We start from the raw sequence: 14,425 nt of genomic DNA, 5'->3' as shown, positions 1-14,425 counted from the left end.
TTAACTGAGTGACTATGTGCTGCTATGTACTGTTCTGAGTGTTTGGGATACAGCAAATAAAACAAGTATGTCTGGGATGAGACATGAATAACAAACATACAGTAGAATGTTGCATGATGTCTGATGAAGTGTAAGGTAGGACATCCCTCTTTGTGTTGTAGTAGTGCCCTGTTCATAGCTCTAGCAGACCTGAGGATTCTGTGGATGGGGATTCATGCTGTGCATGACTGTGGCTGGTGGTGGGGGTCTTGTTTAGACGTCAGTTGTATTCCTCCTATGGTTCTGAATCTGCCTATGATCAGAGGGAACTCTTTGGATAAGACTTTCATGGAAATCTTCCCCCAAACTGGAGGAAACTGGTGGCTCATGCTGGCAATCTTAGGTACTCAGGAAGTTTAGATCTGGAGGACTGACGTTTGAGGCCTGGGCAGAAAAATTTGCTAGACTCCATCTCCAAAATAACCAGAAAAAAGCCAAACTGGAGGCTTGGTTCAAGTGGAGTTGTGCTAGCTGAGCACAAGCAAGCTGAGCAAGTGAGAAGCCTTGTGTTCAAATCCTGGTATTGGCAAAATAATCTAGTAAGTCTCCGAAAATGAAAGATATTTTGATGCTATGAGCTGCTGTTTGGGCTGTGTTTATTTTTTTAATTAAAAAAACTGATATTGAACATGTATAAGCTGCTGAATTTTATATAGTGTTCATCAAGCTATTGTTATAGATTTTTATGTTTTTTTTATTGTAAAAATACTGTACAGAGGGGTTACAGTTACATGAGTAAGGCAATGAGTACATTTCCTATCGAGCATTGTTACCTCCTCCTTTGTTTTTCCCCTACCCTCCCTTCTTTCCTCACCTCCCCAACTCCTCCCTCTGGCCACAAGTTGTAAAGTTTGTTTTCAACATAGTGTCTTGTACATGTTATAGATATTTTTGAAAAAGGAGTATTTCTAGAAATAAGCACATTTTTCACGAAGTTTTTTCTGAAGAGTAGAATTTTATTCATCTCAAACCTGTAACTACTGCTCTGAGCAAGATCTAAAAATACACATGCAGCTAACATCTATCTATCTATCTATCTATCTATCTATCTATCTATCTATCTATCTATCTATCTATCTATCTATCTATCTATCTATCTCTAGTTATAAGATATACTTACCTTTTATGAGAAGTTTCAGAAAAGACTCTATGAAGAAGGTAAAATCACTTGTCAGAGTATCAGAAATTATATACTAACTTCATTCAGATCTGACCACTAGTCAGTAAGAATGTCCCAGATACTAACAGTAATAACAAACCATTGTAAAAAAGATACCAGATGGTAGTGTTTATCTTAACCACAATCATGGCCTAGGCACATGGCTCAAGTGGGAGAGCCTTTGCCTAACAAGCACAAGCCCTGAGACGTCAATCAATGCCCAATAGCAAAACAAAACAAAACCATTCAAGATTTAACCATAACCGCATATTTTATGAACACTAAGAACTGTTAGATATATAGGTGTTAATAATTTAGCTTTCTACTCCAAAAACCTCATTGAAGGAACTTTTTTTGAGCTTTGACAATTGGGCCCTATTTAAAAACTTTAAATGTTTAGATATAATTATGTCAGTGGTCAAATCTAACCACTGCAAGTGAGGTTACCTTTGTCACTTGCCTCTGCATGTACTGCCGGGGAGTGGCTAGCCAGACAACAATGGGAGTTGAAGAGTTTGAAAGACCACAAGAAGTTTTTTTTTAAAGCCACAGATTCTGTCTTAGACATGGCATTTTTTTTTTCTTTTTTCTTTTCTTTTTCCAGGGCTGAGGACCAAACCCAGGGCCTTGTGCGCGCCAGGCGGGCGCCTTTCCGCTGGACTAAACCCCCATCCCCAGACATGGTATTTTTGATTCCTAATGACTTCAGAAAACAATGAAGCAATCAATGCTCTCTTAGAGAGCAACTTTGAAATATCTGTGAAAACAGATTAAATGCTGCAAACTGTGACAGTGTATCTGGACAAGGTGCAAATATGGTGGGAATATTAAGGGAGACAATTTTGTCCTATAGAGTACAATATCTCCTTATCAGACAGCATTGAAGACTGCATGAAATAATTGCTGAATTACTAGCTCACACAAGAAGAAAGCTGTAAAGCACATTAATGTAGAGGATTTGCCAATTATCACACCTAAAAAGTTTTCTTAATCTTGTTTAGCATATTTAGCACATTAACATAATACAAATTGATTACCTAATCAAGTAGCAACAGAAGAGTAAACTAAGGATGAAGACAAATATAGCAGTGCCAAAAACCACAATGTATATGTTGAGAGGCAGATTCTGGAACCCGATATTAGGCATCCTGAAGTTGTAATGTGGGAAATCTGAGCTCATGGATGAACTGTAGGGGAAGAAAAGAGAAAATAATTATATATAAACAGTAGGAACCTAAATAGCATTATCTATGCATAGAAACAAAAGTTTTCAAATGGTGAGCCCATTTGAAACAATAAGTTGGTTAAGTACTCAATCACCAATCAAAATTTACTGAGTTCTTTTTCTATACCTGGCACTACTACAAATGCCAGTAACTAATGAAGATGAAAACCCTCAATCTCACAAGAAAAAAAGTCAAGATTTTTCAAACTCTAATTTATTTCCTTCCTTACTTCCTTCCTTTCTCTACTCCCTCCCTCTTTTCCTTCCTTCCTTCCTTTCTTTAACAGTACTGGGAATTGAACTCAGGGCCTCCCACTTGCTAGGCAAAGCACTCTACCAGTTAAGCCATACATCCAGTCCATTTGTTTTTCATTTGCTTTTCAGAGAGGGTCTCCCACTTTAGCCCAGGCCAGCCTTGGACCACAGCCTTCCTCTACCTCCTGAGTAGTTGGTATTATAAGCCCGCACCACATGTCAATCTTGTTTTTGAGACAGAGTCTAGCCTTGAACAGTGAGCCTCCTATCTCCAAAGTAACTGGGCTTACAGGCATGCACAATAACACCCAGCTTCATACTTTTTAACTTTGAATAACACAAGCCTCAAAGCAGCAATATTTATAATTTCAAGATGCCAGGCACCAGTAGTTCACATCTCTAATTGTAGTTATTCAGGAGGCTAGGATCTGAGGCTCCCAGTTTGAAGCCAGCCTGGACAGGAAAGACTCTTGTCACCACTTAACCACAAAACCCCAAAAAAGCCAGAAGTGAAGCTTAAATGGTAGAGGGCAAGCCGAGAGTGGAAAAAGCTAAGGAACAGTACCCAAGCCCTGAGTTCAAGACCCACTACCAGAACCCCCACCCAAAACAACCCCCCCAAAAAAACACCCCCTAAAACATATGTTGCCAGGTACTGGTAGTTCAAGCCTGCCTGTAATCCTTGCTACTCAGGAGTCTGAGATCTGAGAATCCAGCCTGGTGAGGACAGTTTGTGAGACTTTTAACTCCAATTAACCACCAAAAGCCAAAAGTGAAGCTGTGGCTCAAGCAAAAAGTTGTGCCTAGAGCAAAAAAACAGAATGCCTGGGCCCTGCATTCAAGCCCCAGTACTGGACGAACACACACACAAAATATAGGGGCAATAATCCCAGCTATATGGGAAGTATAAATAGGAGGATCCTGGTCCAGCCCAGTCTAGGCATAAATGTGAGACCCTATGGGAAAAAATGACAAAGTGAAAAGGGCTGAGGGTGTGTGGCTTAAGTGGTCGAAGAGCCTGCCTAGAAAGCATAAGGGCCTGAGTTCAAACTCTAGTTCTGCCAAAACAAACAAAGCAAAACAGTGGCTTGTGATTTATTAATCATTTGATTTTTCCTCTTCTTTTTAAAACCTCTTTTAAGTTAGGCTCTGTCTTAAGAATTTTACTGGCATTATTTTATTTAGTCCTCACATCCAACTTCTGTTTTCTAGATAAGGAAACTGTAGCTGACAGAGTTTTAGTCCCACAACCACGGCATTCAAGGTCTGGGAGCCACAACCTCTCCAATGCCAAAGCTCTGCTGCTCCCAGCCTGTAGGAGCTAAGAGCAAATGTTATTTTGCATTAAATGAGGGACTATTTCCACCAATTTGCTTGTAATCCTTATTGGTCAGTATGGGGTAAAATTCCAGGAATGGAGGCTGTGTTCTCTTTTAGGTGATGGGCTATAGTGATAAAGTAACCCAGTAACCTTCCCAATAGAACTTCACTTGGCATTTTGATTTTGTATGAAATCCAAGGGCTGCTGTCAGTACTGTTTATTGAGACCAAAGACTGATAATGCAATTAAACTATAACTATAACCAAAATCAAAAAAAAAAAAAAAACCTTGAAATTGAAAACCTATGTCCTCATCAGAGGCATCCATCAATATGGGACCATTAGGCATGAGGTCACTACAGGCCTGTGACAACACTGGCCTGTAGTGTCCTTGCATTGGGTGATGCCACCAAGGTACTCTTGCAGAATTCAAGGCAGACTGTCAGACATGCAGAACTGTTTTTTTTTGTTTTTTTTTGGTTGGTTGTAGGGCTTGAACTCTGGACCTGGGCGCTATCTCTAAGCCCTTCAGCTCAAGGCTAGCACTTTACCACTTAAGCCACAGCACCATTTCTGTTTTTTTCTGGTGGTTTATTGGAGATAAGAGTCTCACAAACTTTCCTGCCTGGGATGCCTTTGAACCTTAATCCTCAGATCTCAGCCTCCTGAGTAGCTAGGATTACAGGCGTGAGCCACTGACACCTGGCTCATTTTCAGACCATTTGAGGGGTGTTGTCTCAAAGGGAAGTGCTCCTAGGGGCTGGATGTGCAGAGCCCTTCTTTCACGAGTTATCATCACCTGGCAGAGGGTATGCTGATGCAGAATATAGCCTAGGAATTTTTCTTATTTCTTTGGTAATCAAATGATGTAGCCATAATTAATATGCTGGTCCAACAGTCTCAGGAGATGGTGGGTTATTCAAAGATACTAATTCTGATCTAGAAATACCTTTGCTTTTATACAATTTCACCATATTTTTTCCAGTATGAAAACAAATTGTGGGAGGGGGAAAAAGTGGGGGAAAATGGAGGAGGGGGTAACACTTTAAAATGAAAGGTGTTCATTACCTGACTTATGTAATTGTAACCCTTCTGTACATCACCTTTTCAATAAAATTTAAATTAAAATTGTTTTCCTAACTTTAATTTTTACTTTTAATTGTTTCTAACTATGTATCCCAGGCTTGCCTTGGTCTCCTGAGTTCTGGGATTATAGGCATGCACTACCAACACCTAGCTAATATATGATATTCTTTTTTTCTTTTGCCAGTCCTGGGGCTTGAACTCAGGGCCTGGGCACTGTCCCTGAGCTTCTTTTGCTCAAGGTTAGCACTCTACCATGTGAGCCACAGCTTTTTCTTTTTATGTGGAATGGAACCCAGGGCTTCATGCATGCTAGGCAAGCTGTTTACCACTAAGCCACATTCCCAGCCCCTATATAATATATTCTTAAAAAAATAGAACTATATATTCATCAGCCCAGTAATAATTTTTTGTTATTAGAGGTGGGTCAAGATGGTGGATTAGAAGTCTGTCATTTTTGTTCTATGAATGAGAAGCATTTGGTGTCACAGAAAAGATTAGATTCTAAAGAGAAGAAAGGAACCAGAATCTACAAAGGAGGTGGCAGGGAAGCAGAAAAATATGGAGGAACTATCTTGGCAGAAGATATGCAGTGTGAAGTTTAAGCCAGGCCCTGGCTCCCTGATTGGGGAAGGGAAAGCCAAGACTGCAATATAAGGTAAAACAGATGATTCTGCCAAGAGACTACTAACTGTAAGCCTTAACTTTAAGGCTCTGTGGGATTTGTGGGAGGTCAGTCTTGGTGAAGAAAGGTATTGTTTGTCTCCACTAATCTTGTGTGAGAGAGTCAGTTGCCATCTTGAGAATAAGTCTGTTTTCAGGACTGAATTACCTGAGGACCTGTGAGTAAGGTGCAATCATGGCTCAATGACTCACTCACAGGACACTCTGCCATCGAATTTGCATATAAGTTAGTCATAAGAGGTGGCTAGGGAGGGGGAAAGTGTGAAGACACGGACAGCTTAGATACCAGAGGCTTGGGAAGTCTGGCAACTGGGTGACAAAGGCTTGAGATTTCCTTCTTGGTCACAGCAGAGACACTGGTCAGGTTGGCCACTGTTCACCGAAGGAAGACTGTAGTAGTATCTCAGAACACTCAAGAGAGGTTGCTATTAGGGGCAGCTGGGACACACGGAGACACATGCACGCGCGTGCGCACGCGCGCACACACACACACACACACACACACACACACACACACACACACACACTTCAAGACCTACTTCATTTTATTTAGTCTTTATTGCTGTTTTGATTTGGCTGTTATGATGTTTTAAAATCTGTTCAATTATATGGATTTTTTTTCTTTTTATCTGATCTAGGACAAAAACTTTTTAGATTTTACTTTCTAGTTATAGTCCATTTACCCCTTCCATTTACTTTTTTTTTTGGCCGTGGGGTTTGAACTCAGGGCTTGGGCACTGTCCCTGAGTTCTTGAGCTCAAGGCGAGCACTCTACCGCTTAAATCACAGTACCACTTCCGGTTTTCTAGTGCTTTATTGGAGATAAGAGTCTCACAGACTTTCCTGCCCCGTGATCCTCAGATCTCAGCCTCCTGAGTAGCTAGGATTACAGGCGTGAGCCACTGGCACCTGGCCTCCATTTACTTTTTTAGTTCTGCTTCTCCCTTCCTTTTCTTCAATTTTTTTTTTTTTTTTGGTCATGGGGCTTGAACTTTGGGCCTGGGCACTGTCCCTCAGCTCTTCAACTTAAGGGGAGTGTTCTACCACTTGAGCCACAGCGCCACTTCTGGTTTTCAGGTGGTTTATTAGAGAAAAGAGTCTCACGGACTTTCCTACCTAGGATGGCTTTGAACTGCATTCCTCAGATCTCAGCCTCCTGAGTAGCTAGGATTACACGTGTGAGCCAATGGTGCCCAGCTTTTTTTTTAAAGTGTGTATCCATTGAATTTTCATTTTGTCTTCCTCTCCCTATCCCAACACAGTAACTAGATTTTTTTCTATTTACCTCACCCCACTTCCTCATTAACCTTTCCTATAAAATTCTGCTACTACTTCTTCCTTCCTTATATAACCAAATAACAGTGAGGATAAACAAGTGTCATCTTCCTATGACCACACTGGTTCACTAAGGTGTTCTTAGAGCATGAAGATAACATCGTTGCTTCTACATTCATCTAAAGATACTGGAGCAATATTAGTGACTGGTCTTCATTAGATACTGCCATAAACAGAAGACTGTGGTTTATCAACTGCAATAGCTTCTCAGCTAAGCTTCCTTACTCTGAGTGGAGAAGAGTTTTCCAGGCAGTACACATTAAACTGGTTTTAAGTATTTGACAATTGAGCCACACCCCTGCAATTTAGTTACAGGAAAACACACCACAACCCAGCCATTACCCAGCCTTAAGTAAAGTGAGAAATCACCAACTGAAAGGATCCAGATCAAAAATGTCTAACAAATTTGGCCCCAGATATGTAAATCCCAGTGAAAAATCACTAAGTTTAAGAAAAAGGAAACATGTCTCCTGCAAAAGCCAATAACTCCACAATAAAGGATGTAAGTGATAAGGAAGAGGAAGAAAGGTCAAACAATGAATTCAATAAAACAACAAGGATGATCAATGAAATAAAGGAACCGAAGTATAAATACCTGAAAGAATTAAAAGAGGATACAACTAGAGAATTTAAACAAACAGCTAAGGGAAATAAAGAAGAGATGAAAGAGGAATTCAATAAAGACAAATCTTGAAACAAAAATCAATCAGAAATCCTGGAAATGAAGTGCTCAACTGCCCAAATAAAAACTCAATTGAAAGCCTAGCCTAACTAATAACAGAACAAGTTGGAAATAGAATATCAGGAGTTAAAGCAGAAGAATTAGATCAAACAATCAAAGACATTGAAAAAAACCTCAGAAAAATGGAATTTATAAGATTTCTTGGACTTCATCAAAAAACCCAAACTATGAATCATGGGTATAAAAAAGAAGATATATATAACTAAAATAACTGAGAACCTATTCAATGAAATATATCCGAAAACTTTCTCAACCTCAAGAAACAAATGGATCATGCATGTGGAAGAGACTTACAGATGCCAAACATGAAAGATTGGGGAAGAAACAGCCCTAGACACATTATCGTTAAAATACTAAGTATAGGAAAAAAGAATAATGAAAGCTCAAAAGGAGAAGAGACAGTTTACAGATTATAAGGCTAAGCACCTTGGTGAACATTATGCAAAAACTGTTAAAAAATTCTTGCAAACACAATTCAACAACAAATTAAAAAGGTTTCATTCCAGGGATTCAAGGATGGCTCAATGTATATAAATCAATAGTAAATTCATAAATTAATACATTACATAAATAGGAAAACAAAAATCAAATGACCATCTCAGTTGACACAGTAAAGGCTTTGAATAAAATTCAACATCTATTTTTTGTTGTTGTTGTTGGTCATAGGGCTTGAACTCTGGGCCTGAGCACTGTCCCTCAGCTCTTCAGCTCAAGGCTAGTGCTCTACCAATTGAGCCACAGAGCCACTTCCGGTTTTCTGGTGGTTTACTGGAGATAAGAGTTTCAAGGCTTTTCCTGACTGGGCTGGCTTTGAACCACAATCTCAGATCTTAGTCTCCTGAGTAGCTAGGATCACAGGTGTGAGCCAGCGGCACCCAGCTAAACATCTTTTTGTGTGTGTGTGTGTGTGTGTGTGTGTGTGTGTGTGTGTGTGTGTGTGTGTGTGTGTGTGTGTCCGGTCATAGGGCCTGAACTCTCTTTTTGTGTGTGTGTGTGTGTGTGTGTGTGTGTGTGTGTGTGTGTGTGTGTGTGTGTGTGTGTCCGGTCATAGGGCCTGAACTCTGGGCCTAGGCGCTGTCCCTCAGCTCTTCAGCTCAAGACTAGTGCTCTACCACTTGAGCCATAGTGCCACTTCCGGCTTTTTTTTTCTTTTTGCTTATGTGGTGCTGAGGAATCGAACCCAGGGCCTCAGGCATGCAAAGCAAGTGCTCTACCACTGAGCCACCTTTCCAGCCCTCAACATCTTTTTCTATGATAAAAAAGCTCTGAAGAAACTATGAATAGAAGGAATATATTAAAGCTATGTATAACATATAGCCATCATCACATTAAACAGGGAAAAACAGAAAAAAAAATTCCTCTAAAGTAATATAGTGGTAGAATTTCTAGTCAGAACAATAGAACAGTACAAAGAAATAAAGGATTCAAATAGGGAAGAAAGAAGTCAGATTATCCCTATTTGTCAATAATATGATTGTAAATTCTAGAAACTCCACCAAAAAACTTCTAGATCTGATAAACACTTTTGGAAACCTAGTGGGATATAAAATCAACACTAAAAAAATCAGTAGCTTTTCTATGTACTAACAATGAACAGGATGAGAAAGAAATCAGGAAAGCAGTTCCATTCACAATAGCCTCCAAACTATAAATACTTTGACATGAAAACCATGTTTCCCCTAATGTAACCCAAAGGTCCTAAAATCTTGAGCTTCAGCCCAAATTTCAAATCAGTAGTTGATTACAAAACAAAACAAAAACAAAGACCAGAAAATCTGAGCACTTGTATCAGCCACAGAATTTCTCATCAAGAAGATGAAAGAGGGGCTGGGAAGGTGGCTCAGTGGTAGAGTGCTTGCCTTGCATACATGAGGCCCTGGGTTTGATTCCTCAGCACCACATAAGCAGAAAAAAAAAAAGGCTGGAAGTGGCGCTGTGGCTCAAGTGGTAGAGCACTCGCCTTGAGCTGAAGAGCTGAGGGACAGTGCCCAGGCCCAGAGTTCAGGACCCACGACTGGACCTCCCCGCCAAAAAAAGAAGATGAAAGAGGAGCAGACCTGGATCCTTATAGGGTCTGACTTTAATCTACCATAGCTAAAGGGTGGCAGCAGCATTTCTCAAAACACGCTTGGTAGTCACATTCTTCTTAGGTTAGTTCCTGTACCCTGAACAATATCACAGCACCAAGTGAGGTAGTAGCTCATTTCTGTAATCCTATCTACTTAGGAGACAGAGACTTCAAGGTTTGTGGTTTGAGGTCAGCCTAAGCAAAAGGTCCCGGAAACCATTTTAATTAACAGAAGCTGGGTGTAGTTGTGTGAAGATACTAAAAGGAAAAAAAAAGGGGGGGGGCTGGGTTCATTGTTCAAATGGTAGAGAATCTGTTTAGCAAGCATGAGAGTTTACTACAAAGAAAAATAAAAAGAAAAGAATACCTTCTTTACAGGCTGAGTATATTTCTAAAGTGATTACACACTTGTAAAAAGCTCTGGGTTCAATGCCCAAACTTGGGAGGAAAATCAACAACCTTTGATTGATTGACTTATTTATTTATTTGGGTCCTGGGGCTTGAATTCAAGGGCCTGAGCACTGGACCTGAGCTTTTGTGCAAAAAGCTAATGATCTACCACTCAAGTCACACCTCCACTTCTGGCTTTTTGGTGGTTTATTGGAGATAAGAGTCTCACAGATTTCCTGCCTGGGTTGGTTTTGAACTGCAATCCTCAGATCTCAGGCTCCAGAGTAGGTAGGATTACAGGCATGAGCCACTGGAAACAGACCTCACTATATAATTCATGTCTATAATCCTAGCTACTGAGGAGGCTGAGATCTGAGGATCACAGTTTGAGCCAGCCTGAGCAGGAAAGTCTGTGAGATGCTTATCTTCACTAAAGTATCCAAAAAGCCAGAAGTTGAAGTGTGGCTTAAGTGGCAATGCTAGGCCTTGAGCAAAAAGTTCACGGATAGAGACCAGGCCTTGAGGTCAAACCCCAGGACTCACAAAAACAAAAACAAAAACCCCACCTCACTAGGTAGCCCAGACTTGTCTCAAATACTTGATCCTCCTGAATGTTGGGATTATAGGTGTATACCACTGTGTCTGATACATGAAGTCATATGAGAGCATCTGCTGATAGGGCCAAGTCTCCTCAGCCAGAGGAACAAAAGTCCTAGCTCAAATATTCCTTCAGGTAAGCTTCTATACAAAGCCAGGAAGTAATGTGAACAAAGTGAATATATAACAACCTCCTTTCTTTCATGGTCTCTATTCTTTGATTATATTTACCTTTCATTCCAGAATGCCAGGGGAAAACATAAGCATCTATGGTCCTATTTCTTTGCTGGTTGTTAAACATGCATAACTAATAGACATATAGGATGATCAATGCCTGGAGTTGTTTAAACATTCCTGTTCCCTTTTTGGTTTCTTTTTTTATTTCATTTCCTAAGTTGAGTGCTGGTGGCTCACACCTGTAATTCTAGCTACTCAGGAGGCTGACATCTGAGGATCAAAGTTCAAAGCCAGCCTATAAAGATAAATCTGAGAGCCTCTTATCTCCAAATAACTGCCAAAAGGCCAGAAGTGGAGGTATGGCTCAACTAGCAGAGTACCAGTCTTGAGGGAAATAAACAGGCAAGAGCATGAAGCCCTGAATTCAAGCCCCAGTAGCAGCACACACACACACACACACACACACACACACACACACACACACACACACACAAGCATATTTCCTCAAGCATATTCTGAGAATTGTCAATTCATTTTCCATTTTTAGGGAGAGTAGTGGGATTTGAACTCAAGATTCATGTTTCTAAGAAGAGCCTATATCACTTAAGCCACGTTCCCCAAGCTTTTTTTTTTTTTTTTTGCCAATCCTGGGGCTTGAATCAGGGCCTGGGCACTGTCTCTGAGCTTCTTTTTCTCAAGGCTAGCACTTGCGCCACAGACCAGCTTTTTCTGTGTATGTGGTACTGAGGAATTGAACCCAGGGCTTGATGCATGGTAGGCAAGCACTCTACCACTAAGCCACATTCTTAGCCTCCCCAAGCTCCTTCTTGTTTTGGTTATTTCTCAGGTAGGGCCCAGTACTCTTTGCCAGGGACCAACCCCAGGCCACCATCCTGTATGGCCTCGTGAGTAACTGGGATGACAGATGTGCACCACTGCCACCAGCTATTGGGATCTTATTAACCTTTTGCTCATACTGGCCTCAAGCCACTATCTTCCAGATCTCCACCTTCAGAGCAGGTGGGATGACAAGTATGGGTCACTGTACTCAGACCTCATTTTACATTTTCATGTTTGGTGATATTTTCTTCTTTCTTAAACTTTAGCTCTTAATTCTTGGCCTCACTTCTCTGAAGTACTCTTCAGATTTATGTTTCTAACATTATCTGTGTACTGTATATGCTGCAGCATCTATGTTCCTGTTCTTATTATTCATTTGTATTTTCTACATCTTGTAAGTCTATGTATTTTGTCTAGGAGGGAAGATGTCTAAATAGAACATATCAAGCAAAGACAGTATTATACCTCCATTCTTTTTACTGTCAGACTGGTGTAAAGAAACTAGCTAACACAGAGGTTTAAATATAATCTAGAGTCCTGTTGTACACAAAATGTCCAGGTTTCAACCCAACTTACTGATCAAACCAAGAACTAGAAAGATCACAAACTGAATAAGAAAAAACAATAGATGCCAACATTAATGATGAGGTCAGTTACCTGACAAAGCTGTTAAAGCAGCCATAAGGAAAATGTTTCAAAAGCAATTATAAACATAATTGAAACGTGAAAATATTAAGTCTTAGCATGTAGAAGACAAAAAAAAAACAACAGGGTTGGGAAGGTAGCTCAGGGGCAGAGTGCTTGCCTTGCATGCATGAGGCCCTGGGTTCGATTCCTCACACATAAGCAGAAAAATCTGGAAATAGAGCTATGGTTCAAGTGGTAGAGTGCTAGCTTTGAGCTGAGGGGCAGTGCCCAGGCCCAGAGTTCAGCCCCCACGACTGACAAAAAAAGAAAGTGAAAATTATAGAATTTACGAACATAATTGAATGAAACTTAGTAGATGAGCTCAATAGTTGAATAGAGAGGAAGGAGGAAGGCATCAATGAAATGGAACAATAAGAACAAAAGAGAGAAAACAGGTTGAAAGAAAAAAGAGATCTTGGACATGTGAAACTATCATGAGAAATTTAATACTCATGCCACTGGATTACTAAGAGAAAAGAAAAGGAAGAGCTGAAAAAGCACTCAAAGAAATGGCTAGGAAAAAAAATCTCAAATTTCATAAAATGTATAAATTCAAAAAGCTGAGCAAATTCCAGACAGAATAAAACCAAAGGAATCAATATTAAAGCACATTCTAGTAAAACTCTGGAAAACAAAGACAAAGGGGAAAAAAAATCTTGGAACCAATTAGCGAAATATGTACAGACAATTTGAGTTATTTGTGAGGTTATTATATTTATTATTGTTACTTTTTTGAGGGGGGTCCGGTCATGGGCCTGAACTCTGGGCCTGGGTGCTGTTCCTCAGCTCTTCAGCTCAAGGCTAGTGCTCTACCACTTCAGCCACAGCGCCACTTCTGGCTTTTTGCTTTATGTGGTGCTGAGGAATTGAACCCAGGGCCTCATGCATGCAAGGCAAGCGCTCTACCACTGAACCACCTTCCCAGCCCCTATTATTGTTATTTATAAGTATAGGGATTTCAACTCAGGGCTTCATACTGCTAAGCTGGTGTTCTATCAATTGAGCCATGCTTCTAGCCCAGCTTTTTGCTAGTTATTTTGGAGATGGAGTCTCTTATGAGCATCATGTAGCTCAGTTGATACAGTCTTCCATCATCATTAATTGTGCTTAAACTGAGCATTAGTGGTTTTCCCAACAGACCATGAAACCATACACATTTAGATACCAAGGTTCTCGAGAAAGGAAAACAAAGGAAACTATGACCAGAAGACCTACTCTGAAAGATTGACTCAAGAAAGTTATCTTAATAGGGAAATGGAGGTGTGGCTCAAGTGGTAGTGTGCCAACCTTGTGCAGAAAAAGGTGAGACCATGAGGCCCTGAGACCAAGCACCAGCACTGGAAAATAAGGAAAGTTATCTTAACAGAAAGGAAATGATGAGAATCATCAAGAAAGAAGGAAAAAGACAGTAAGCAAAAAAATCGATCAGGGGCTGGGAAGTTGGCTCAGTGGTAGAGCGCTTGCCTTGCATGCATGAGGCCCTGGGTTCAATTCCTCAGCACCACATAAGCAGAAAAAAGCCAGAAGTGGCGCTGTGGCTCAAGTTGGAAGGGCGCTAGCCTTGAGCTGAAGAGCTGAGGGACAGCACCCAGGCCCAGAGTTCAGCCCCCACAACCGACAAAAAAAAAAAAAAAAAAATCGATCAATGAAAATTAATTTTCCTTCTTTTCAGTTTTCTAAGTTGTTTAATGGCTAAAGAAAATAATTAAAATTACATCATCTAAAGAAATCAAGACATATGTAGAGAATAGATTTAAGAAAAGTATTTTGTAATAAGAGAAGATTAAGAGATATGAAAGGGAGGTATAATTTTTGTTCTTTACT

General features: G+C 40.3%; 1 protein-coding gene across 2 annotated transcripts in view; it reads right to left on the bottom strand.

Moving 5' to 3' along the window:
• The window catches only part of Rnf24 (ring finger protein 24), a 58,576-nt gene that overhangs the window by 9,821 nt on the left and 34,330 nt on the right, over window positions 1-14,425 (bottom strand). For both annotated transcript variants that reach the window (XM_042694301.1, XM_042694302.1), the window contains one exon: window positions 2,236-2,385. In XM_042694301.1, coding sequence (XP_042550235.1) covers window positions 2,236-2,385 — 150 coding nt within the window. The remainder of the gene's footprint in view (window positions 1-2,235; window positions 2,386-14,425) is intronic.

This window comes from Dipodomys spectabilis, unplaced genomic scaffold (assembly GCF_019054845.1).
Source record: "Dipodomys spectabilis isolate Male_0828 unplaced genomic scaffold, ASM1905484v1 ptg000175l, whole genome shotgun sequence".
In the NCBI taxonomy this organism is placed as follows: domain Eukaryota; kingdom Metazoa; phylum Chordata; class Mammalia; order Rodentia; family Heteromyidae; genus Dipodomys; species Dipodomys spectabilis.
This window is presented reverse-complemented; position numbering and strand designations above follow the sequence as displayed.